Source organism: Ictidomys tridecemlineatus, chromosome 5 (genome assembly GCF_052094955.1).
Source record: "Ictidomys tridecemlineatus isolate mIctTri1 chromosome 5, mIctTri1.hap1, whole genome shotgun sequence".
Classification (NCBI taxonomy): Eukaryota; Metazoa; Chordata; class Mammalia; order Rodentia; family Sciuridae; genus Ictidomys; species Ictidomys tridecemlineatus.
The window spans coordinates 94,457,865-94,481,664 of record NC_135481.1 but is presented as its reverse complement, the minus strand read 5'-3'; the positions used below and the strand labels follow the sequence as shown (position 1 = coordinate 94,481,664).

Here is a 23,800-nt window from a genome sequence, read left to right as displayed (position 1 = left end):
TGGTAATGGGGATTGAACCCAGGGCCTCATGCATCTAGGCAAGCACCATAGCTGAGCTACATCCAGAGCCCTGGCTTGTATATTTCTACTGAACAGTACTGATTTAGACAAAAGCCTGGAAAAGAATAAATTTTCGTTAGAAGAAACTGTCTAGTTTTCCATTCCCCAAACTTCCAGGTGCCCATTCAAAAAGGGCTTAGCTTTCTATCTACAAAGTAGTGTGAAATCCTTTTACATGAATCCAGTAGATAGCAGGCTTCAAATGCTCAAGTATTTTCTAAATAAAAAGTTATCCATATCAATTACAGCCAAATGTTCTGTGCTTATTTATTCATTCTATAACTACCCAAGCAGATTTCAAAGAGTGTGTCTTAGGTGAAGGGGCTTCAGATGTAGATCTACACTATCAGGGTTTCCATCCTGGAACTTGGGAAACTGAAGACCTCTCTGGTTTGGGTATTTATATAGGCTCAAGTATCTGAGAAATTTTGGAACATAGCTGCGTGTCAGGAACAAGGACTACAAAAACCCACCTTTCATGGCTTGTGAAAGAGGGAGAGGGTAAGGGGAGGAATGGAATGGAAAAATAAAGTAAAATAGGGCTGGGTAGGTAGTTAAGTGATAGAGTGTTTATCTAGCATACACAAGACCCTGGTTCAATCCCCAGTACCCAACCCCCTACCTACATCTGATTCTGCCCAGTGAGAGTCAGCTGGACTCCGGCAAGTTATATAGCCATTGTGTACTTCAATTTCATTGTCTGAAATGGGGACAAAAATGGTACCTGCCTTCATAGGTTTTAAAGATTAAGTGAGGGAAAAGGAAAAGTACTGGAGAATAAGTCTGAACAAATTATATTGTGTGCATGTACAAATGACATAATAAGCCTCACTATTATGCATAAGTACAATGTGCCAATAAAAATAACTGTTAAAACACAAAGAATGCATGAGATAATAATCACAAGTGTAATTTTAATTCTAATTACATATAATACAAAAATAAAGAACATGTACACACATATACACACACCAAGGTTAAATGAGGTAACACATGTAAGGTAGAGAGAGTGGTACTGAGCTTACAGGAAGACCTCACTGAATGCATCCTGTGATGCAAGCAAGGACAGGAGCAGTCAGCAGCAGTCCAGAGTAACCTTTACTAACTCTGACCCCTAAAGCGCTTTACTCCTAGAATTAACCTGCATTACCCTAGAATTAGATAGTAGTGGTCCTCACAAACTCATTATTAGTCTGTATTGGCCACTTTCTGTGCAGGTAGCAACATTACTTCAAAAATGAATATAAAAGATTAACAAAGCCTAACACCTAAAGTTTATGGATGGAAAGATATGCTAAACTTTCATACTTTGAAAGGCTTGATGAGTATTAGACATGTCTTACAAATGCTAGAATATCCTTACACTTCTTGGGGTTCCATTCAAATCAAGACAGTATCACAGGTCCTATCTCCTTTAGTACCTAAGCCCTCTGAATTCAGATACTCATGAGATTGGTCAACTACTGACACTGAAGTATTTTCAACAGATATTTAAGAAAGTATAGAAATGCCTCTAAAGTTATATTTAGAAACAACAGTGAATCAAGAAGTCAGAAACAAGATTAGGCTTTTTTAATGACAATAATTGTTTAAAAGTGAATTTCTCTTCCCCATTTATTATGAGAATTTATCTCTGCTTTTGCCGTGTGTGTGTGTGTGTGTGTGTGTGTGTGTGTGTGTGTGTGTGTATTATATATAATTAACACTATGAGTAATTAGTTGGTTAGTAACCAGATGGTATGGATGAAGGCTACTGCCTAAGGAGGAGGTGCAAATGGAAACAGCAGGTGTCTAACTAACGAGTCTGGGGGATGCCAATGCCATCAGGTTATGTCATTGTGTGAATCTGTTCAACTGCATACACAATTTAAGGACCAAAATAAATAGTAACAGACTCTCCACTGCCACTTCAGAAAGCAAAGCTGGATGGGGCCTCTGCATGACACTCAGCCAGTGTCCACCTAGCCACTAGCGAAGTAGGGATACATACCTGTAACAGACGTTGTCGGTGCAGGGGCTGTGAGCCCTGACAATGACAAAGACATGCTGAAAATGGGATCTGATATTTTTTGGGCTGAATGGCTGTGCTCCAGGCTCTTGGAAAACAATTGTTACAATATCATTTCCAATATGCCGCTTTCGTAGGAGCTATGAAAAAAATAAGCAATCAACATAAATGACAGCGCCCTTATTTCCCCTCCCGATTTTCTTTACATAACCGTATTTTAAACACTCATTACTAATCAGTACAGACTAGGGTAGGTAATCTATGCAGTTATTGTCAATATTTTAGCTTGTCTTATTCCCTCCAAGGAATATGGAAATGAATATTCTGAAATTTGCATAAAATATAAGGCCATTCAAATAAATCTAACCAATATCTGGCATATTATGTTCAGACCCAAACATCTCCAAACCCTCAGTTTCTATAACAACAGTTTTGTTCCATTTTTGTATAAGAAAAAAACTTGCCACAGGGAAGATTTCGATGAGATGAGAATGGCTGAAGCAATTACAAGGCAATTTATGTTCTGGTTTAATTGGCTGCATTTAGAGAAAACGTGGCTAAGGTGTTGCTGTTAGACTTTTTATGTCACAAACTGAGAGTGTTGAAAGTAATAATATTCCACAATGGAGTAACGATTTAAAAGTAGGTTAAATTTCAGGTTTAAACAGCTACTTTAATTACATTGAAAGCTGCTTAAGACCACCTTCTGTTTCATGTTAAATGGTGTTTTATATAGGTGGTTTCAAATTCAGGCACCCCAAATCACTGTAGGCCACTGCCTTTTCACAAGGAGATTATAACACTTTAATTCAATAGTGTAAAGAAAAAAATGAACGAAATATATGTTTCTCTTATTTATTTATTTATCTAGGTACCAAAGATTAAACCCAGGGATGCTTAGTCACTGAGCCACATCCCTAGCCCTTTCTAATATATTTTATTTAGAGACAGGGTCTTGCTAAGTTGCTTAGGTCCTTGCTAAGTGTTGAGGCTGGCATTGAACTCATGATCCTCCTGCCTCAGCCTCCTGAGCCTCTGAGATTACAGGTGTGCAACACCACACCCAGCTCACATATTTATTTTATGGAAGCTCTTAAAAGAGAAAAATAGCTCAATGTGACATTTTATACACTATCCATTAGACATAAAGTTGCACTTATAAAACTTAAAAAATTCTCTAGTGACATCAAGGTACACAAATTAGGTAACAGTAAAATCAATGATCTATACTGGCTGTCAACTAGGAGAAAAGATGCCTTTTAGATTAGGATTGAGAATTGGGGGTTAGAATGTTTAGGAAATGCACTTTTAATTTAAGGAATTTGTAAATATCCCATATTATCTTCAATTGAGGCATTTTACTTCATTTCTAACATGATATATAATCAGATGTTATGGTCTGAATTGATTGCTGCTCAGAATATTCCAATAATTAAAGATTATTAACATATTCAAGAGCTTTAACAAGACAAAAATAAATACTACTTGTCTATGTCTATTCCTGCATAGATGACAATAGGGGACATCATCTTTTTTCATGTAATGTCATTCTTTCCTTGACATGTGTCTTGATATCTGAAATTAATGACTTCATGAAGGACAAAACAGAAACAAATCCATTTATCTCTCTTATGCATAATAAAAGCCTGTATTCATTTTTAAAAGAGCGCAAAAAAAGATTATAAGAGATACATTATTTCCATTTTTTCCATGCATAAAGTCATCTATACAGAAGAAAATTAATTCCTCAGCTAAAGAATGAGAATTTGTTTTCTCTTTTTGTACTGGAGATTGAACACAGGCTTCCTCTACCATTGAGCCACATTCCCAGTCCTTTTAACTTTTTTATTTTGAGACGGGGTCCTACCAAGTCACCAAGTAGTTAAGGCTGGCCTTGAAATTTTAAGCCTCCTGCCTCAGCCTCTCAAGTCATTGGGATTACAGGTATGTGTCACTCAGATGGCAAAAATTTCTTAAAATATAACGGTACTAATTATTTTTTTATTCTTGTCTATGATCACACACTTTTGCTTTGATTAGACCCCCAAATTAAAATAGTTTTCCACTTAAATATCAACTTAAACTCATTTACTTAGAAATAACTGAATCTTATTAAATTTTTTACCCTCACAAATCTGATCTTTCTATTCTGAGTATTCAGGCAGAATAAGCCTTTTATCTCCCCATTAAAGATAATTTGTTAAAGTTCTTAATTTTTTTGTCTACTGACTAGTTACAATAAGAAGTCTAGTTAGCATCGTATATTTTTTCTCAGAGAAATCTAGAACTTGGAGTTTGCATAAGACAAAGTGTCAACAAAGTCCAGATTAGTGAGTTTATCTTAAAACAGTTTCATTTTAGATTTATAACTGATTCACTACTTTTTGTCCTATTTTTTATTAATATGATAATCTTGAAAGTAAACTTTCACTACTTAGATTTGTAATTTACTCAAACCTAAAGCGATGAAGTGCTAGATTAGGTCAGTGTTTGGTAAAATTTTGTGAAAGAGGATGTGATTCATTCTGCAGCTGGCCTGAGTTCTGTTAGTACAACAATTGACAATAACAAAAATCTACATCCACTTTAAGGTCACAAGTAAAACTGGACTGTTCATGTTTTTAATAGCTTTGAAAGGAGAGTCTTTTTAGTTCTCTAGTTGGTATTATTTATTTTGAATTAAAAAAAAAAAACCTACCACATATTCTCAAACACAATACTGCCAGTTTCCATTTTACTCTGTAATGATCATACTTCTTAGTTGTTGTACTTTACTATTTCAAATTTTAGTAATGACACACTGTGCTTTTAGATCTTTTTAAGACAGACTACATTGTGTGACACATACACATGCAGTTGTTATTTAAGGTCCTTGACATCTCCTGATGAACATGCTATGACAGAACATTATTCTGAGATTCTACTGACACTGTGACTTTTCTCCAAGTTAGACTAAATCTCCCTTGAAATCTAAATGAAGAAACAGTACTTTGCTGCTTTCTGCACTGGCCTCTTGAGAAATTTCACCCACTTCCTGCATGTTCTTTGCAACCCTGCAGAGTCATCTAATCACGATTTCAACTTGTTCTCTTCAGATTTCATGAAAACCTCAATCCCTGTGGGTGAAAAGCAAATGATTAATTTGCAAAGCCATCCAGCTGGCTGTTAACCTGGAATCTGTGTCTCTTCATTTGTTTTCCGCTCATTTGCTATTCCTGTTTCCACAGAGCACAAATCACAAAGCTTCCTGCTGCGGTGACAGGTGCAACACTAAATTCTGGTTTCAAATTTTGCAAACTTGCCACTTAGGCTTCTCTGGGAAATGAAATAAGGGGGGGGAAGCACTGATAACATGAGATCTCTTACCTGTTGCTTGTTGTTGGGTGTATAGGGCAGCATGGTAGACACATGGAACATAATCTCATAGTCTTTGTATGTTGTGTACAGAGAATGGGTTCCAGTGGAGTCAGCTACAGTGAAAAAATACAAAATGATGAAATGTCTAGCAGAATAGGAAAACTAATTCATTTAAGATAAATATCTCAGGGGAAAAAAGGAAAAAGGAAAGAAAATTATTTGGAAAGAAAAGATCTAACAAGACCCACTGTAGGTTTTAATACTTTCTTTTTTAAAAAATAACCAATCTGTTTTGGCAGTCTAGGAGGCCTATGAAATTGGATTTCTTCTCAGAATAATATTTGTTAATGAATTAAAAAAATGTACAATTTCAAAATAAATCAACTATACAGAAAATTTAAAAATACAATACACATAAAATTTATAAGATCTAATAATTTATCTACTTCTATTATAATTCTGAAGGAATGATAAGTCTAAGCAATATCCTAAGATAGCTGTACCAATAGATAATGTGATATGAAAACATCTCCTTTTTATGGACAACAGAATCATAGGCAGAGCAGTTAGTACTATGGTTTGTTGTCTATATTCACAATTGAAGGAATTTCTAAATTTTGACCTAAACTCTGTGAAAGTAATGACAAAATGATTATCCAAGTTCCCTGACTCCTGATTTCTGCACATAAATATCAAGTTAAGAAACTACTTCTAGAGGCTAGGGTTGTGGCTCAGTGGTAGAACACTTGCCTAGCTCATGTGAGGCACTGGGTTCAATCCTCGGCACCACATAAAAATGAATGAATAAAATAAAGGCATTATGTCAATCTACAACTAAAAATATGAGAGAGAGAGAGAGAGAGAAAAGAAACTTTTTCTAATACTTCCAATTCAAGCAAGACAACTGTTCTTAACACACAATGATAACAAATCTGAAACTCTGAAGCACAAAGGTATTTTAGGAATGTACAACAATTTTTTTAAAGACTTAAAGGTATGTGTTGTGTTTTCACCTTTTTTAATGGGTTGGGCGGTAGGGAACTTCTACTGCCTAAACAAAAATAGTTTCAGAATCAATGTGACCACAAATTCTTGGAAACAGAGAAGAGAGTTACTGACTACCCAAATCAAAGGGAAGATCAGTTTAAACTTGAAAGACATGGTTTATAAACCACAAAAGGAACAGAAGTACTTTCAGTCTGGGCACAACCCTCCATCAACTATATTTTTGAAGACCAGAACATTTTGCTGCATTTTAGAGAAAGATGCTATAACACAAAGGCAATAGTTCTCAAAGGCAGAATCCCAGGCCCCAACCGCAGGAGTGCTGCACATTGGGTATGGGGCCTCAACAGAGGAATCTGTTTTTAATAAACACTCCAGGTAATTCTAAGGCAGTAGCTCCACAGAAGTAGCTCCATGGCCCTCCACAGAAGTAGCTCCACTGCCTCCAGCACAGACTACAATTGTGGCTTACAGACAGCTTTAGAAAGGTGTTCTAGATATCTAATTTCAAGCTTGAGTTTATTAGAAGGTATTAATTTTGAAGCTGATATAAAATACTAGGGTTTAAAAATAAGTTAAAAATAGAACAAAGCAAAGATTATTTTTTAAAAACTGCAGAAATAAACTGGATGCAGTGGTGCACACCTATAATCCCAGTGGCCCGGGTGGCTGAGGCAGGAGGACCATGAGTTCAAAGCTTGTCTCAGCAACTTAGAGAGGCTCTAAGCAAGTTGGTGAGACCCTGTCTCTAAATAAAATACAAAACAGGGCTGGAGATGTGGCTCAGTGGCTGAGTGCCCTTGAGTTAAATCCCTGGTACCAAAAATTAAAAAGTTTGCAGAAATATGTACCCATGTATGACTACCCAAGGAAAGAATCTTACAAATCTCAATATCACCACCACACAAAAACTGCAGCATTTTACTTCAATAAAGTACTCTACTGTTTAAGATTGGACTTGAGTCTACTGTTAAAGATCCCTGCTATAAATATATACAGAACTGATTAGTGCATTTTAAAATTTTAAGGTGAATGTGCCACATGTGATGTATACTTATCAGTGTTTCAAGTAAATTTTAAGAAAATTAATGAGCAAGAAGAAAAGATTGTCACTTGTATTAATTTGTAACATTTTGCTTTATGTAGCTAATATAAAAAGGATTATTGTCAGAGAGAAAAACTGATATGGAAGACAACCCAAGAGATAATTTACTTTGCTGTTTCTAGACATTTCTTTCCTCTTCACGTCTCACCTCATACAACATATGCTATTTGACCACCATTTGCTGGGGATCTTTGGAAATCCCAGAGTTTTACTGAGAATTTCCAACATTTTGGAAATAGTCTCAAAAGTTTCAGAGATGAAACTAGGGTCAAAACAACAAAAATTTCTGAGAAGTAGTAAATTCTAAAATCTGGAAATTACTATGTACATAATAGAATTGCTAAGCTTTACCAGGGAGAACAGAAAAAGAATGGTCACTATATTTTCTAAAATAAAATAAAATATCTAATGTTTTTATTCTTGGTTCTATTCCCCCTTGGAATTGGGGTTTGAACCCAGGGAACTTACTACTGAGCTACATTCCCATCCCTTTTTTAAAATTTTTATTTTGAGACAGGGTTTTGCTAATAAGATTTTCAGGCTAGTCTGTTTAAGCCACCCAATTTTGGGGGATTGCAGGTGAACTACCAGGCTCATTATTGTATTTTTAGTAACCATAAAATCCTGAAACTATGAAAGTCTTAACAGGATGAAAATTAGAAAAATAGATAAAATGCCTTTTTGTTTGTCAAAAAAAAATACATATTGAGGAATCTCAGGCACCATATAGGTCATCTCAACAATCACAAGACCCACCTCCAGCTCACACTTCCAGGCAGGGGCATGTACTCACTCATAAATTGGAACTTGAAGGTTAAGTCATAGCAAGTAAAACTTCTCTAAGAATCAAACTAGATGATGAGAAGAAGACACTGAATAATTGAGGAATGATAATATTCTCAATTGCTTTAAAAGGTATAGATAAGTGATAATGTCCTACATCAAGCATTTCTACTTGAAGATGATATAAATAGGTAAATAAGCCTGCAGAAGCAGTTTCAAGGTACAGACAGTGTCACAGCTGTACCTAACTTCTCTTTTGACTCTTTTGCTTTTAGGTAGTTGAATGCATGGATGATATGGTAGATGTGTGTCAACTGAAATGAGGAAAAAGTAATTAAAACTTTCATGTAACTTTTTCATGGTCATTAAACAAGAAAAGCTCAATGAAAGAAAATAAATCTATACAAATCGATTTTAGGAAAAGTCCTCAGTTTTAAATATCTAAGGAGGCTAGGGATGCAGTTCAGTGGTAGAATGCTTGCCTAGCATGCTTGAAGCCCTGGATTTGATCCCCAACAATTAAAAAAAAAAAAAAAAAGGAGAAAAGTAACATCAAAGTAAGTTAAATCACAGACAGATTGTAAATTTGATTCTAATCCACAGTTTGAAAGAATATATATTCTAATAGCTTACTGCTGGGACCATTCATTTAAGATCCTCATGCTAGAGTGAGATCTCACATGTGTGCAACCTTCCTTGAAAGATCAGGGATGCTCAGAAGCACAGCAAACACAAGGTATGCACTTGTGGAACATTGGCATATATCTGAGATGAGACAAGTTTTGGATCCTAGGGTACTACTGATTTACTCAAGAATGAAGTAGTTGGGGGAAGTGAAGAATTCCATTTGTCTGGCATCTGATGTATTTCCTAATTTTTTAAAAATGAATTTTTAGCCTTGGTCAGGAGATAGGTTAATTTACTTCAAGGAAGATGAGCATGAGAATAGTTCCAACAACTATTGCCATTACCCTTTACTATAAAAGGCAAATTGATACTGTGTTAGTTTAAGAAATGTTCTTGGGGCTCAAGGCTTCTCAAAATCACTAGCCTATTGAGAGACATGGACAGAGATAGCGTGCAGCTGGTACTTAACAGTCAGCCACTACTATTTTCTAACCACTGCTCACATTGTAGGATAACTGCAATTACATGATCCCCAGCTTGGAAGTAAGATCTAATCAGGGATGGCAATAGTATCACTTGTCAAATGACTACATATAAGTCACTTCACTTCTATATTCTTCAGTATTCTCACTGTCAAGAGGATTAAATGAAATAAAGTATATGAAAGTGCTAGCCCATAAAAGATGCTTGATAAATGTGCTAGTGAGAGTGTACAATGCTGTTCAGTTAAATTAAAAAGTGCAATTTCCTTTAAAAGACTCCTTTATTCAACAGTTTCTAGAATACTGACTAGCCCTTTGCTTGTGCAAAGCATTTAAGTATGCTAGTTTTATACTTTTCCCAATCAGCGTTCAAATATTCCCAATAAAGAAGAACTCATTTTATTTATGAAAAATCTAAGTCTCTTTCAAGCTCCTGAATTTCAATTGTTGACAACATCATTGAAAAATAGAGGAGGCAACAAGCATTCATGAAATTGCAACATGTTAAAGAGGGCAAGGCTGAGAAGGAATGCTTTATAAAAGATTTGTAAGGCTCATGGGTGCTGACCTGACAGGCAAGACTCGGTCAGGAAATGATTCCCTGAATAATGATCAATAGGCACAGCTTAAAATGAGGGTGGTCTTCCACTTTCCAAAAATAAACTGCTTGGAGAGAAGTTTATTTTTGTATTTATCACACTGTGAGGTAAATGGTGATTATTTGAATTATACGTCATTCAAATAATAATAATAAGACAAAGAGAGGCAAAAAAATATCCACTACTGAAAATTCTTCATAGAAAGCTTGTCCAGCCTATGACATATTTATCTGTAGGTTATTTGTCTGCTCCAAGTCCTTATTTCTGAGATGAAGAAATGAACTTGTACAGATAATTATGAAAAAGAAGAAATGGTCTGATATCTCCATCATCAATCCTTTCCTTCCTCAGCCTCTCTCTCTCCTTCATAGAAGAAAATCCAAATATAATCACAACACATGACAAGTAGAGCTGTCTCATGAGATTAGTCTAAGGGACTGAGAAAGGAAAGACAGAGCCAAATAGCCAGGCTTGGAGCTCACATTATGCTCTCTGCACACTTCATTAACCATACCCACTAGGATCTGTTCCACTTCCCTAATGCTTACCAGCTATCTAAGTGTGGGCATGTTGGTAAATCTAAAGAAGCCAATTCTGTTAAGTGGGGGTGGGGGGGGGTAACTGGTAGCTAGTAGTTTGTAGGGATTAAATGAGATGGCACCTGTGTAGATAAAGCATCTGGAACTTGTGCTTCCAGCCACATATAACAGGGTACAGGACTCACTCTCCCATTGTCAGTAATGAGAAAAGGTGGTGAAATGCCTGAGCCAAGTGTTTTCAAAAACTAGGCAAGAGGCAGCGTTAGAAAGGGAGCTCTAGGAAAACTACGAAGAAGCTAGCAGTTTTCTACCTAGAGGCACTTTCAAGATAATGGTATAGAGCAAGGCTTTCAAGGAGAAGCCAGGACAGCCTGGAGTTCAGGAAGACTGAGGTGGCTGAGATCTGTTAGGCACAGCATCTAAGAGGAAGAAACCTCACAGTAGAAGATCAGAAATCTCAAGAGGGGTCCCCCTTGAATCCGGGGGTGAATAGTAAACTGTAGACAGGAGTTGAATTCCAAAAGCAAAGAAAAACTGTAAGCCAAAGAACTGCCACAGTTCAAACACGGTTGAAGAACACCTAAGCTCTGACCAGCCACAGCAGACACTTCATAGAATATGCAGGTATTCCAGGTGCAAGAAAAGCCATGCCTTAGTAGTAGGGCCAAATTAGCCAGAGACTAAAGCCTACTCTAGGCATGCTTCAACAAAGCTAAAACACCAGGCTCATGAAGACCAATCTATTCTATAAATTAATTTCCTGCCAAAACAAAAGTCAACTCTCTCAAGACAATAAAATCCAAACACTCAATGACAAACATTCACAATATCCAATACCTAACAAAAATAATCAGGGCTGCAGCTCAATGATAGAGCGCTTGCCTAGCACTGGGTTCAATCCTCAGCACCACATAAATATAAATAAAAAAGGCATTATGTCCATCTACAACTAAAAATATTAAAAGAAAATAACCAGACAAATGAAGTAGTGAAATGTAATCCAAAGTAGGGAAAAATTCACTAAAAGAAGGAAGCTCAAAATAACAAAGATGATAAAATTAGCAAATGAAGACTTTAAAACAACTATTATAAAATATTCAAGGTTTTGGATAAGATCTTAATGAGGAGAGAATAGAAGGTAGGAAAAAAATTTACCAAATGCAACTTCTGGCTCTAATGATTATGATACCTTAACAGAAATTGGATTAAATTAACAATGAATTAAGACACGGTGGAGTGGGGCGGGGAACATAAGAAGCTTGAAGACATATTAGTAGGAATTATCCAAACTGAAGCACAGAAAAAACAAAGGCTGGGAAAAAAAATAAGCACAGCCACATCACCCTATGGTATATACACTAGAGAGTGACAAAATACATTTGTAACTGGAGACTCAGAAGGAGGTAAAACAGAAAAAAAAAAAGGAATAAATAATAGTAAATAATATTTTAATGTAATGAACTACACATCCAAGGATTCAAGTGAGATCAACAGTGAGAATGATTCTTTAGGAGGATTTGATCCAGAAAGTACTTTTTCTTTGTGAGGATTATATACCACATAATAAAGTTAGACAAAATGTGATGAGATTATGACTGAACACAGAGCAGTCTTTTTTAAAAATTTTTTTAAAGTTGTAGATTGATATAATATCTTTATTTTTATTTATTTATTTTTATGTGATGCTGAGGATTGAACCCAGTGCCTCACGCTTACAAGGCAAGCGCCCTACCACTGAGCTACAATCCCCGCCCAAGAGCAGGCTTATTGCTAGTGTATCAGAGCCAGTGAGAGGCCGTTGCGTGTATAGAGGCTGGCTCTTGACAATTTTGGTGGCCTATTCCTTTTTGTGCATCTTTGGTGCTGGGAACTGAATCAAGGTCTCACATATGCTAGGCAAGTGCTCTACCACCGAGCTACATCCCCAACCCCTTAGTGGTCTATTCTTATTTAATAGAGGTTTAAAGAATGAGACTACTGGACTTCTCTGGGTTTTGTCTATTAGCTCAGGGATAAAAAAGAGAATTTTATATTATTGCCTTATCGCGGGCTTTCAAGTAAAAATACATCCTTAGTTTCATTTGTTTCGGGAAACTATACCCTACTATGGTTTGGATAGGTTTAAGTGTGACCCCCGCCCCCAAGGGCTCATGTGCTACAGGTTTAGTCTCCAATGTAGTAGTATTAAAAGGTGGTAAAGCTGGATATGGAGGTGCATGCTTATAATCCTATTGGCTCTAGAGGCTGAGTCAGGAAGATCACAAGTTCGAGGAAAGCTTCAGCAACTAAGTGAGGCCCTAAGTAAAAAAACCAAAAGGGATAGGGATGTGACTCAGTAGTTAAGTGCTCCTGGGTTCAATATCTAGTATTAAAAAAAGCAACAGTGGAACTTTTAAAAAGGCAAGACATAGTGGAAAGGGGTAACTTCTTCACTGTGAGCGTTATTCTTGGAAGGGATTAGCGCTGGTCTTGCAGGGTGAGTTTCCATAAAAATGGGTTGTTATAAAAGGAGCAAGACTGACCCTTCCCAGCTCTCTGCCTTCCTTTCTTTCTTTTTTTCTTTTTCTTTTTTTTTTTTTTAAAGAGAGAGTGAGAGGTGAGAGAGGAGAGAGAGAGAATTTTTAATATTTATTTTTTAGTTCTCGGCGGACACAACATCTTTTGTTGGTATGTGGTGCTGAGGATCGAACCCGGGCCGCACGCATGCCAGGTGAGCGCGCTACCACTTGAGCCACATCCCCAGCCCTGCCTTCCTTTCTTAACATGTGGCCTCTTCCACATGTGCTTTCACCACACCATTGAGGCCTTCACTGAGCCAGGCAGAAGCGGGCCCAATGCTAACTGTGAGCTCCAGAACTGTTAGCTAAATAAATCTCATATCTTTACAAATTATCCAGCCTCAGGTATTTTGCTAAGAAGAAAAGTACACTAATACACACTCTGAAAGGGGAGAAAAGGAAACACTTCCTGGTAGAGTGCATTTACATAATTCTAAAACTGTAGAGTTAGAGGCAGTTTGCCAGTCGAGATTCATCTCTTTCTAGCCTTCAAAGCTACTGGGATATTAAGGCAAAATTTGCACAAAGTGCCTATTTTACTTATTGCATTGCCTTATCAGAAGCCAGACTGCTTAACTATATTTCAGTCATACATCTCTCACATTACCTTCATCATGAAGAGGTGGTTGGGAAGGTATAAGTATACAAATAATATATTCTTTTCAACACATTCTTATCAGCTCCCAATTTGACTACTCATTTGCAGAACCAGGATACTCATACATTTTTTATTCTCAGATGCTTTCAATAGTTCTTTTTGATGATGATGATTTATATAACATAACAAATTAAGACAACGGGGTGAATACCAGAATATTTTGGATAAAAAGGCTAACAGAGATTTAACTTTTTATGCAGTTGAAAGCACAGTATAGAACATTAAAATTATTTAAGAGGCTAGGCTATTTGTGGGTTTTAATAGTCTCTCTTGCATGTCGTTTCCAAGTTGGCAACAGCAAAACCATGGCAACAGGAAATTCTTCCTGCAGTGGAGTTTATGAATGCTTTTCTGTTTTCGTGACTCAACTCCTTATTTAATTTCCTGTACCGAAAATAAGAGAGATTACTATAGACTGTAATACAGAAGTGCTAATCCAAAGACCTTCTCAAAGAAAAACAGGTCACAGGTGTCTATGGATGAATTTACAGATAAAATTTAAACTGCCTCCATGTAGACATGCAGCAGAAGCCAACATATCCTTACCAAAATAGATATTTGAGAACTAAAACTATTTTATTGACACTAGGAGAATGGGAGTGGACAACACTATGGGTTCATGCACTGTAATTAAACAGACACTTCATTATTGTGCTTTTATCAACACACTTTATGAGCCAGACTAATACCAAAGCTAAAAAACTTTTTTCCTTTGAGTTAAGATAGACCATGGACAATAATAATAAACAACAAAAATCCATCTAGGTATTCAAAGAATACAAAAATAAGCAAGTAGAATAAACAAAGACTACATGGATAAGCATGAGAATTATGAAAACAAATTAATGAAGTAAAAAATTCTAGGGCTTGCAATCAGATGGCTGTGAGCTCTTATGGTTTTTAATCACCCAATATTCAGCTACATGTAATAAAACTTGTGCAGTGTTATCCTGGAGTGATTCTGTGTGATCTGTGTCTGCTGCTTTATTCCCTCCATACCTCTGATGACATTATTTTCTTGTAGTCCAATCCTGGCTGTGTGTGTGTGTATGTGTGTGTGTGTGTGCGCGCGCGCGCGATGCTAGAGAATGAACCCAGGGCTTTGTGCATGGTAGGCAAGCACTTTACCAACTGAGCTATATCCCAGCCTCAATCCTGACTATTTTGGTTATGTTCTTCAATTGCTCTGGTGCTACATTCTACCTCTCTAACTTTCTCTCCCCCATCACAAGTAATTTTCTGCAATAGATGGCAAAGTTGTTTTATGGGTAGTTTGGCAGATGCACATCAGCACAGTAGGGGGAAAACAAGCATAGTGGGAGGTGAAAAATATTTCTTACTTTTGGTGTCAAGCTGTGCTCGGTACTTCTCAAATCCTTTTAGCCGAACTCGTTCTCCCAACAGCTGAAGGAATTCCTCAAAGGCTGGGCCAGCTGCCTCATTGTTGTACATCTCCTCTTCCGTGCTCTGTCCTGCTTTGCAGTACATGATGCCCACTTTCTGCTGATAGTTCAGCTGTGGAGACAGCAACACAATGCATAGGGATGTAGGCAGGTATGTGGTGTCCCACTTAAATGCTAAAAGTCCTGGGGGTATAAGCCCAGCAAATAGCCAACATCTCTCTTCTCTTGAAATCCTTCTGTTTTAATTCTTCTGTTTCTGATCCAAAACTATAGTGGAAGTGGAACAAATACTTATAATCCTCATGAATTAAGAGAAAAAGGTCAGAAAAATAAATTCAAATGTCCTGCATTCAGGATTACAAATCATTAGACCAGATGTTGGTATTTGAGAGTATTTCTTTTCACAGATTATAAAATACAAAATGAGGCTTTACAAAATGGTTTGACGACAAAGGGCAATTCTTTTATAATGATTATTCCCTTTTAAAAAGTGAAGCCTTTATGAATTTAAAAACAGAGATCCACTTAATAAAACACTTTAATATATATATTTATTTTATATATATATGTATTTAAAATATATATACATTGTTTTGCACTTAAAAGTCCACTAATACCCTTGTTTTTTATTTGTTTTTGTAAAATTAAAGATTTGTCACTCAAGACCACTTGTCCAATATATTAAATTATAAACCTTGGTTATAACTGTCTGAACACTACCATTATCAACAATGTACTTAGGGAAACTTCTTTTCCAAATATTTTTCTAAAAGTTGAGTATCTGGAGCGAAACTTAAAAAGGGGCTTCATAATGCAAATCAACTGTTGGCAAACATTCAAATACAATTAAAATGAAGCACTTGATGGATTTAAATATGATGCAACACTAATCAAAATAATTATTCATCAATGAAAAGTCTAGTTATGTTGGGCATGGTGCCACATACCTGTAATCCAAGCTACTTAGGAGGCTGAAGCAGGAGAATCACAAATTGGAGGCCAGCATTAGCAACTTGGTGAGACCCTGACCATGTCTTAAAAGAAACTTGGATTTTTTTTTTTTTGGTGGTACTGGGGATTGAATCCAGGGCTTTGTGAATGCAAGGCAAGCACTCTACCAACTACGCTATATCCCCAGTCCATCAAAAGAAACTTTTAAAAAGGGCTGAGGTATAGCTCACTTGCCTAGCATGCTTGAGGTCCTAGGTTCAATTGCCAGTAATATCCATATCAAAAAAAAAAAAAAAGTTTAGTCAATCTACAAACAAAATTTTAGGAGAAACTGGACATTTAACAAGAAATTAGTCTGCAATAAAGAAATTTAGACTTTTAATTCTCTAGTGGCATCAGGACAATTTTTAGCCCTTAATCTTATTTCCAGAATGGCACTGAAGCCACTTCTTTAATAAATTTTTAATCTAATAAATGCAAAGGGAGAATGGAAGAGGTGAAATTTAAAAAACATTTTTTTAAGAGACAGGGCTTTACTGTATTGTTCAGGTTAGCCCCAAACATCTGAACTCAAGCAATCCTGCCTCAGTCTTCTGCATAGCTGGGATTACCTGGCACTCTGCCTGGCAAGGTGAAATTTTCACAAACTAGTGTTCATTGAATACCTCCTATATGCCAAACACCATGTACAGTATCAGACATAATGATCTTCCTATCCTCACAACAGTCCACAATGCAGATCTTATGCATCTGATAGATAAGCAAAGTAAAGGTCAGAGAATGGAAGAGAAAGGAAAGAGCTCAGGAAGGAGGGACACAAGATTAGAAACTATAGTTTATGGATATCGTTTCATTAAATATCACTAGGACTTAACTAGACCTGACTTGCCCCATTTCTAACACTGTACAAAAATTGGTCTACGGCCTCTTATTTGCAATTCTGAAACCAAAAGGTAAAAGCCAAATTTAAGCAAACACACTTAGCAGCAAAATTTGATATGGGGGCTGACATCAATACTTTTAATTTATTCTTCTTTGTATGAATATTCATATTTCCCATTATATAAATATTCATATGCTTGATTGTGGGGTACTGTCCCAGATCCTACCAGGAATATTAATATATTGGTGCATGCCTTTTGTTATTCTTCTAAAATCTGAAAATTTCTGAATTCTGAAACAGACCCAGCCCCTGCCATTGTACACTGAGAGAATATGGAACTGAACTATCATTTTTTACTTTCTCAACCAAATGGTTCATGACAGTCTAGGGAATAAACCTTTGCTTGCTTTCTCCCCTTCCTCAGTACCCCTGCACTGCTGACAAAGAAGCTCAACAGCCTTCACGTGACCCATAGGCACGAGGGCTCTTTGGGAGTTCTATAATTGCATAGAACTGATTCTGCTTAACTCTACCTACTCCTGTGGGTGGAAGGTAATATTCCAAGTTTGAAACTTGCAAATAGCTGGATAGACTGATATTGAATATTTTTAAATGAACATACAAATTGGTATTATTGCTACTACATTTAAATTATTAACAGGAACACAAGCATTTTTTTTCTAAGAGTGGTACCAAAAACAAAGATCAAGGTTAAACTTGCTACACTGACATTTAACCCCTTCCTCAGTGGTTAAATGAGTGTGGCTAATGTTAGGAGGGCAACTCTGAACCTAGGACCTTTCTTGACTTTGAAATAACTTGAGTTCCCATTTAGGGACTGCCAAATAGAGTGGGTGATAGGGTTTTTTTTTTTTTTTTGGTATGAGGGATTGAACCCAAGGGTGCTTAACCACTGAGCCACATCCCCAGTGCTTTTTTAACGGTTGGAGATATAGTATCACTATGTTGCTTAGAGCCTCATTTTAGTTGCTGAGTCTGGCTTTGAACTCATGATCCTCCTGCCTCAGCCTCCAGAGCTGCTGGAATTACAGGCATGCACAACTATCCCCAGCAGCTGTATGTCTATTACAAAGGAGTCCTTAACACAGCCAGGTCCTAGGACTGAGCAGTGCCTGACTTTCTTTCTGCAGAAAAAAACCATCATGAAATAAAGCAATGGGGTCCGGGGGTGGGGGGGAGTACTATGTTGTGTGGCTGGGCCTTCCAGATCTGCCTTTACAAACAATATAAGTCATTCTGTTCAATGAAAAAATTATAGTGACACTGCATTTGTGGATGCCTTTTTTAAACTTTTAGATAAAGGCCTAAGATTTCACTGTGAAACATTCAAAAGGATTCACTTATCTATTAAAAAATGAGTTTAGTGTGGAAAGAAGATAAGTAAGGAAACCTCCCCCAAAGCACTGACAAGCTGACTTCAAGGGCAATAGGACAATGTGCCCTTCTTTTCACTGATTTCTCGTACCCTGGTGAGCTCCTACAGACAGAAGAAAAAACTGGTTTTGCTGGCTTGAAAGGAATGTTCCTTTAAGGGGATTAAGAAATTCACCAGAATGTCAAATTTCCTCCAGTTTGAAACTGTGCCAAATGTCGCCTGCTCTATCCTCCTAAAGTGACAATCTGACTGTATCCTTGATTTCTACTCCAATAAAATCGAATGTAGGTGGCAGTCTCTGAACTCAGGCTCTTGAATCCTTAGTTAGTAAGCATATTCCCTGCAAGAATATGAGAAATTCTGAAGGAGGAATTACATGAAAACAACAAGAAACATTCCAAGAAAAGGAGCAAATGACAATGGAGTGAGAACTGAGGCTTGCATATGAGGTTATATAAAATGGTCTTTTTTTCTTTGAGAAAAACAGATGTGTCCGTGTGAGTTTATGTATGTGAATACACAATACCTAAATGTAATGCTTACAAGACAGTAATGATGACACCAGAACCTTCCTGGGAACAGGCTGGGTTTATCCAGTTTTGCTTTGGATAATTTCTAGGTCATTTAATTAAGTGGTTATAATTCCATGCTTGCAGATAAACTGCTCATATGGAACACTGATAGAAGTGATTGGACACTAAACAAATGTTTCTGTTTGTGAAAAAAAGAATGACCATCAGTCAAACAGGACAAAGGCTTTGAGATAAAGATTTTGAATCTCCGCTAAGTAAACATCTACCAACACTGATGGGAAGTAACAGTACTAAACTGGCTCTCTCTCATGAAATAAGCACTTCAACACAGAATCAAACCAACAGAGATAGGTTGAACATCCCTAACCAAAAAATTCAAAATCTGAAATGCTCCAACATCTGAAATGTTTGGGGCTTGTTGTAACACTCAAAACATTTCAGCTTTTGAATTTTCAGATCAGGGATGCTTAAGCAGTAAAGTATCTGTACATATTCCAAAACCTAAAAAACTAAAATCAGAAACACACTGGACCCAAACATTCTGGTTAAGGGATAGCCCACCCATACCACAATCTGACTTACATAGTCCTAGGTTCCTGGAAAGATGGCTGCAAAAGTCAAAGCTCTTAGCAGTAAGAATACTTTGAATCTTTACAAGTAGAAACAGATTGAGGCTCTCAGACACCTCTCAAGAAGTCTTGCATTTTTCACCCCATCTTCCCCAGTGTTACAGTCACAGGAAGGACATTGATGTGACACACACCACAAGGACAACCCTGTTTTTTACAAAACCTTTAATATTAATCTAGAAAGTTATGAGGTGTGACATCCTGCAGGTATTTCATTGTGCAACATTTCTCAAAGCCTAGACCATGAACTCTTGAGGGTCCCTGAGACTCTTTGGGGGGAGACCCAGGATGTCAAAACTGTCTTTATAGTAATATCAAGAGGTCCTCTGATGTTAGCAATGATGGTGACCCAAACTGCTGGCACCTCGAATGAATCAAACCAGTGACACCAAACTATGCCAGCATTCATGTATTCTATTTCACTGCTGTGCACTCACCATCACCTCCAGAAAGTGCAGGTAAGAATATCCTTGATGAAGCAATAATGATTTTCACTAAAAACACACATGTTAATATTCTACTTGATGATATGAGGAATATACATGAAGCATTTGTTGCCTATTTAAGTATGACAGATACCCCAAGGAGAAGCACTTGGTTGAATGATCTGCAAGGTGAACTAGTTGCTTTAATTACAGAAGATTGTGGGAAACAGAATGATTCCCCCTTTCCTCAAAGTATCTACATCCTAATCTCTGGATTCTGTGAATATGTACTTGTAGTATGGCAGAGGAGAACTACGTTTATGGATATAATTAAGATTGCTTATCAGCAGATAGGGACTGTAACCTGGATTACTCAAGTGGGCTTGATAGCAAAAATGTCCTGAAAAGTAGGACAAAAGTAGGACAGGGAGGCACAAGATGATGGATGATTGTCAGCAAGAGATGTAACAATGGTGGCAGAGTAGGAGGAATATAACACTGTTAGATCTGGAATGGGAAGGCAGAGAACTGTGTGCAGTCTCTACAAGCTGCAAACATAAGGATTCAGAATCACTCCTAGAACACTAAATCTGTTACAGCAACAATAAAAACTAAGTAAAACACCTTTTATTTGAAAGAACAACCAACTGACAAACTGTGGTTATTTAGACTGTATATCTAGAAGTACTGAAAATTAAAAAAAGGAGCTTGTTATTTTAAGGAAAACAACTAATGATATCTTGCTGATTACATAATTCAAACTTTACAGCAAAATTTTTGATTCTGAAAAACTTATACCTATGAGTTTGAGAGCATACCAACTTCAAAGATTTTTTTAAATAGGACCAATGTTAATGTTAACAATGGGTTTTTTTTTGTTATAATAAACTAAGTCAACACTTAGAAAATCTGCATAAGAGAATCAATATTTTCCAAATGACTGACACATGGAGTTATCATATATGGATAAGAGATTCATCTAAAGTATAAAAGTCAATGAATTTTTAATTTAAGTATACTTAGGGTTTCAGGTCAATTCAGATTAATCTTTAAGAAGCTACCATTTGTTGAGTTTGATATTGTATCAAAGAAAAATATCCACAATTACCTGAGAAGTCATAAAATTCTTTTCCCCCCTGGTACTGGGGATTGAACCTAGGAATGCTCTATGGCTAAGCTACATTTGTAAAAATTTTTGTAAACATTTGAGGAGGTCGTCTTGATAAATTGCCCAGGCTGGCTTTGAATTTATAATCCACTGTGCCTAGGCTTCCTCCAAATAGCTGGGATTACAGGTGTGCACCATTGGCTACTCCTTCCTTTTCAAAGCGCATGCACTGTGTGAGGCCAGACTTTCTTTGTCCACTCCAACCAAAACAACAGATTGCAACAGAGAGACAGCAGAAGCAGATGTGACTCCAACTGCATTCTATTAAAGCAGACATTAAAGGGATTTGAAAAATGTTCAAAAAAGTCTTTCACTGACTTTTTAAAGACTTCCTTCACAACAATGTTATTTATATTAACATAATTGCTTATTATTGCTATTTTTAAAAGAATTAACTCAATATTTAAAATTTCTACATAAATTTTAATGAAGTAAATGAATACAAACTGAAAAGTAACATAAACAAAAGTTCCTGGGTGTCCTTGATACAACTTTTAAGGGGGTAAAAGTATTCTGAGACTAAAAAAGTTTGAGGGCAAGAAAAAATGGTTAAAAAAAAAGTTTGAGCACTATTATCATTGTACTTCATTTTGCCATTCTCTAATGACAGGAAATTAGGTGCCTTTACCCACGTTTATTGGTTATCCGATATGTTTTTTGCAGAGTCTGCCAAAATTTTCCCCTTTGGCTGCAGTAAAGATTTACTCTCAGCTGGGTACTGTGGTACATGCCTGTATTCTAGCTTCTCAGAAGGGGAATGCAGGAGAGTCACAAGTTTGAGGCCAGCCTCAGCAATTTAGCAAGAACCAGTCTCAAAATAAAATGAAAATGGCTGGCAATGTATCTCTGGAGTACAATGTTTGCCTAGCAACACAAGACCTAGGTTCAATCCCCAGTATGTCTGTCTGTCTGTCTGTCTCTCTCTCTCTCTCTCACACACACACACACACACACACACACACACACACACACACACACGCAATGCATCTTGGTGCAGTTTTCTGTTTCTTCTTCTTGAATATGTGTGTTACAATTTACATCTATGAAAAATCTAGAGCCATTCTTTCCTCATTTTTGGGTGCTTTCTATCTCCTCTGGGGACTGACTCGTATGTATTGTTATGCCAGGTAAGGTTCTCACCACATTCATGTGGTTTTTTTGGGTTGCTCTTCTTTAAACTTGTTTATTTAATTTGGAATTATTTCTACTGCTATGTCTTCCAGTTCACTAATCTGTTCTCTTGCATTGTCTAATTGTTGTTAATCCTTAACAGGACATTATTTTTTCCTCTGACTCTGTACTTTCACATCTATAATTTGGATCTGGAACTTTTTAAAATGTGTTCCAGATCTCTACTTAAATGTATTCGATCTTTCTTTCAGCTTCCTAACATACAAAAAGAAATCTATGTCATTTTTGTGGTGGGTTTTGATTTGATTCTCCCTTACTATGGATCATATTTTCTTGCTTATAATTTTTGGTCAATTAATGAATGGATTGTTAGACATTATTCTTTTGGGTGTTGAATATTGTTGTATTCTATTTTGTGGGGGAGCATTTCAGACATAATTCCTTTTCTATAAGTGTTCTTTGGCTTTTTTTCTGGAAGATAGTTGAATTATTTATAAATAGTCTGATACTTTTACATTCTTGCTTTTAAATTCTATTTGGTTGTACTTGGGCAGGATTTATTTTAATGAAAATTTTGCCCCACTATTGAGGCAAAAGCATTATGAGACTCAACCCAATGCCATGTGAATGATGAGGTTTTACAGTCTGGTTGAGGGAGACTGTGCAGCTCTCGTTTTCCTGATACTCTGCTCTACAAACTGTGGCCTTCTGGCCTCCCTAGAGTCCCATTTTAGTCTCAACTCATGGAGGCCCTTGGCTTTCAGCTGGGTGTACTTCCCAAGCTGTAGCTTTGAAATGCTTCAGAGAGAAAGCTGGAGAAATCTGAGAGTTTGCCTCAATTGTTGCCCAACTTCCAGGTCTCACTGTCCTTTGCTGCCTCATGTCTGATGTCATTAAAAACCACTGTTTCATTGTTTTGTCTAGTTTTTAAAGCTGTTTCAGATGGGAGAATAAATCTAGTCCCTTACTTAACTGTGGCCAGAAGCATACATCTTCCTTGTGTTTACACATAAACTTTATTGGTTTACAGTTTCTGATCAGTAAACTGCATGTTTGAGACACACAATTTAATGAGTTCTGACAAACTACCACCACGATCAAATTCCTAACATTCCCATCATGACCCTAACAGCTCCTAGCTCCCCTTCGCCGCCACACATCCCTGTATCACCCAACAGCCTCAGGGAATCTTGTTCAAGGAATCTTGTTTCACTATAAATTACTTTTGCCTGCATTTTATTATGCTTCACATTTTTTATATTGGTGCATTTCAGTTGTACATAATGGTAGGCTTTGTTGTTACATATTAGTACATGCACACAATATAATTTGGTTTTCTACATTTGTGTATGTGTGTGTATGTGTGTGTGTGTATTTTAGTTGTCAATGTTATTTTATTTTTTTATGTGGTGCTGAGGATCGAACCCAGCTCCTCACACACGCTAGGCAAGTGCTCTACCACTGAGCCACAACCCCAGCCCAGTTGTCTACATTTTTGAA

The 23,800-nt window shown here is 36.8% G+C and overlaps 1 protein-coding gene across 19 annotated transcripts in view; it reads right to left on the bottom strand.

Annotated features, from left to right (window-relative positions):
* The window catches only part of Sipa1l1 (signal induced proliferation associated 1 like 1), a 355,619-nt gene that overhangs the window by 76,913 nt on the left and 254,906 nt on the right, over positions 1-23,800 (bottom strand). For all 19 annotated transcript variants that reach the window (XM_078050449.1, XM_078050450.1, XM_078050446.1 and 16 more), the window contains 3 exons: positions 15,122-15,296; positions 5,435-5,538; positions 2,051-2,208 (listed from right to left, as the gene is read on the bottom strand). In XM_078050449.1, coding sequence (XP_077906575.1) covers positions 2,051-2,208; positions 5,435-5,538; positions 15,122-15,296 — 437 coding nt within the window. The remainder of the gene's footprint in view (positions 1-2,050; positions 2,209-5,434; positions 5,539-15,121; positions 15,297-23,800) is intronic.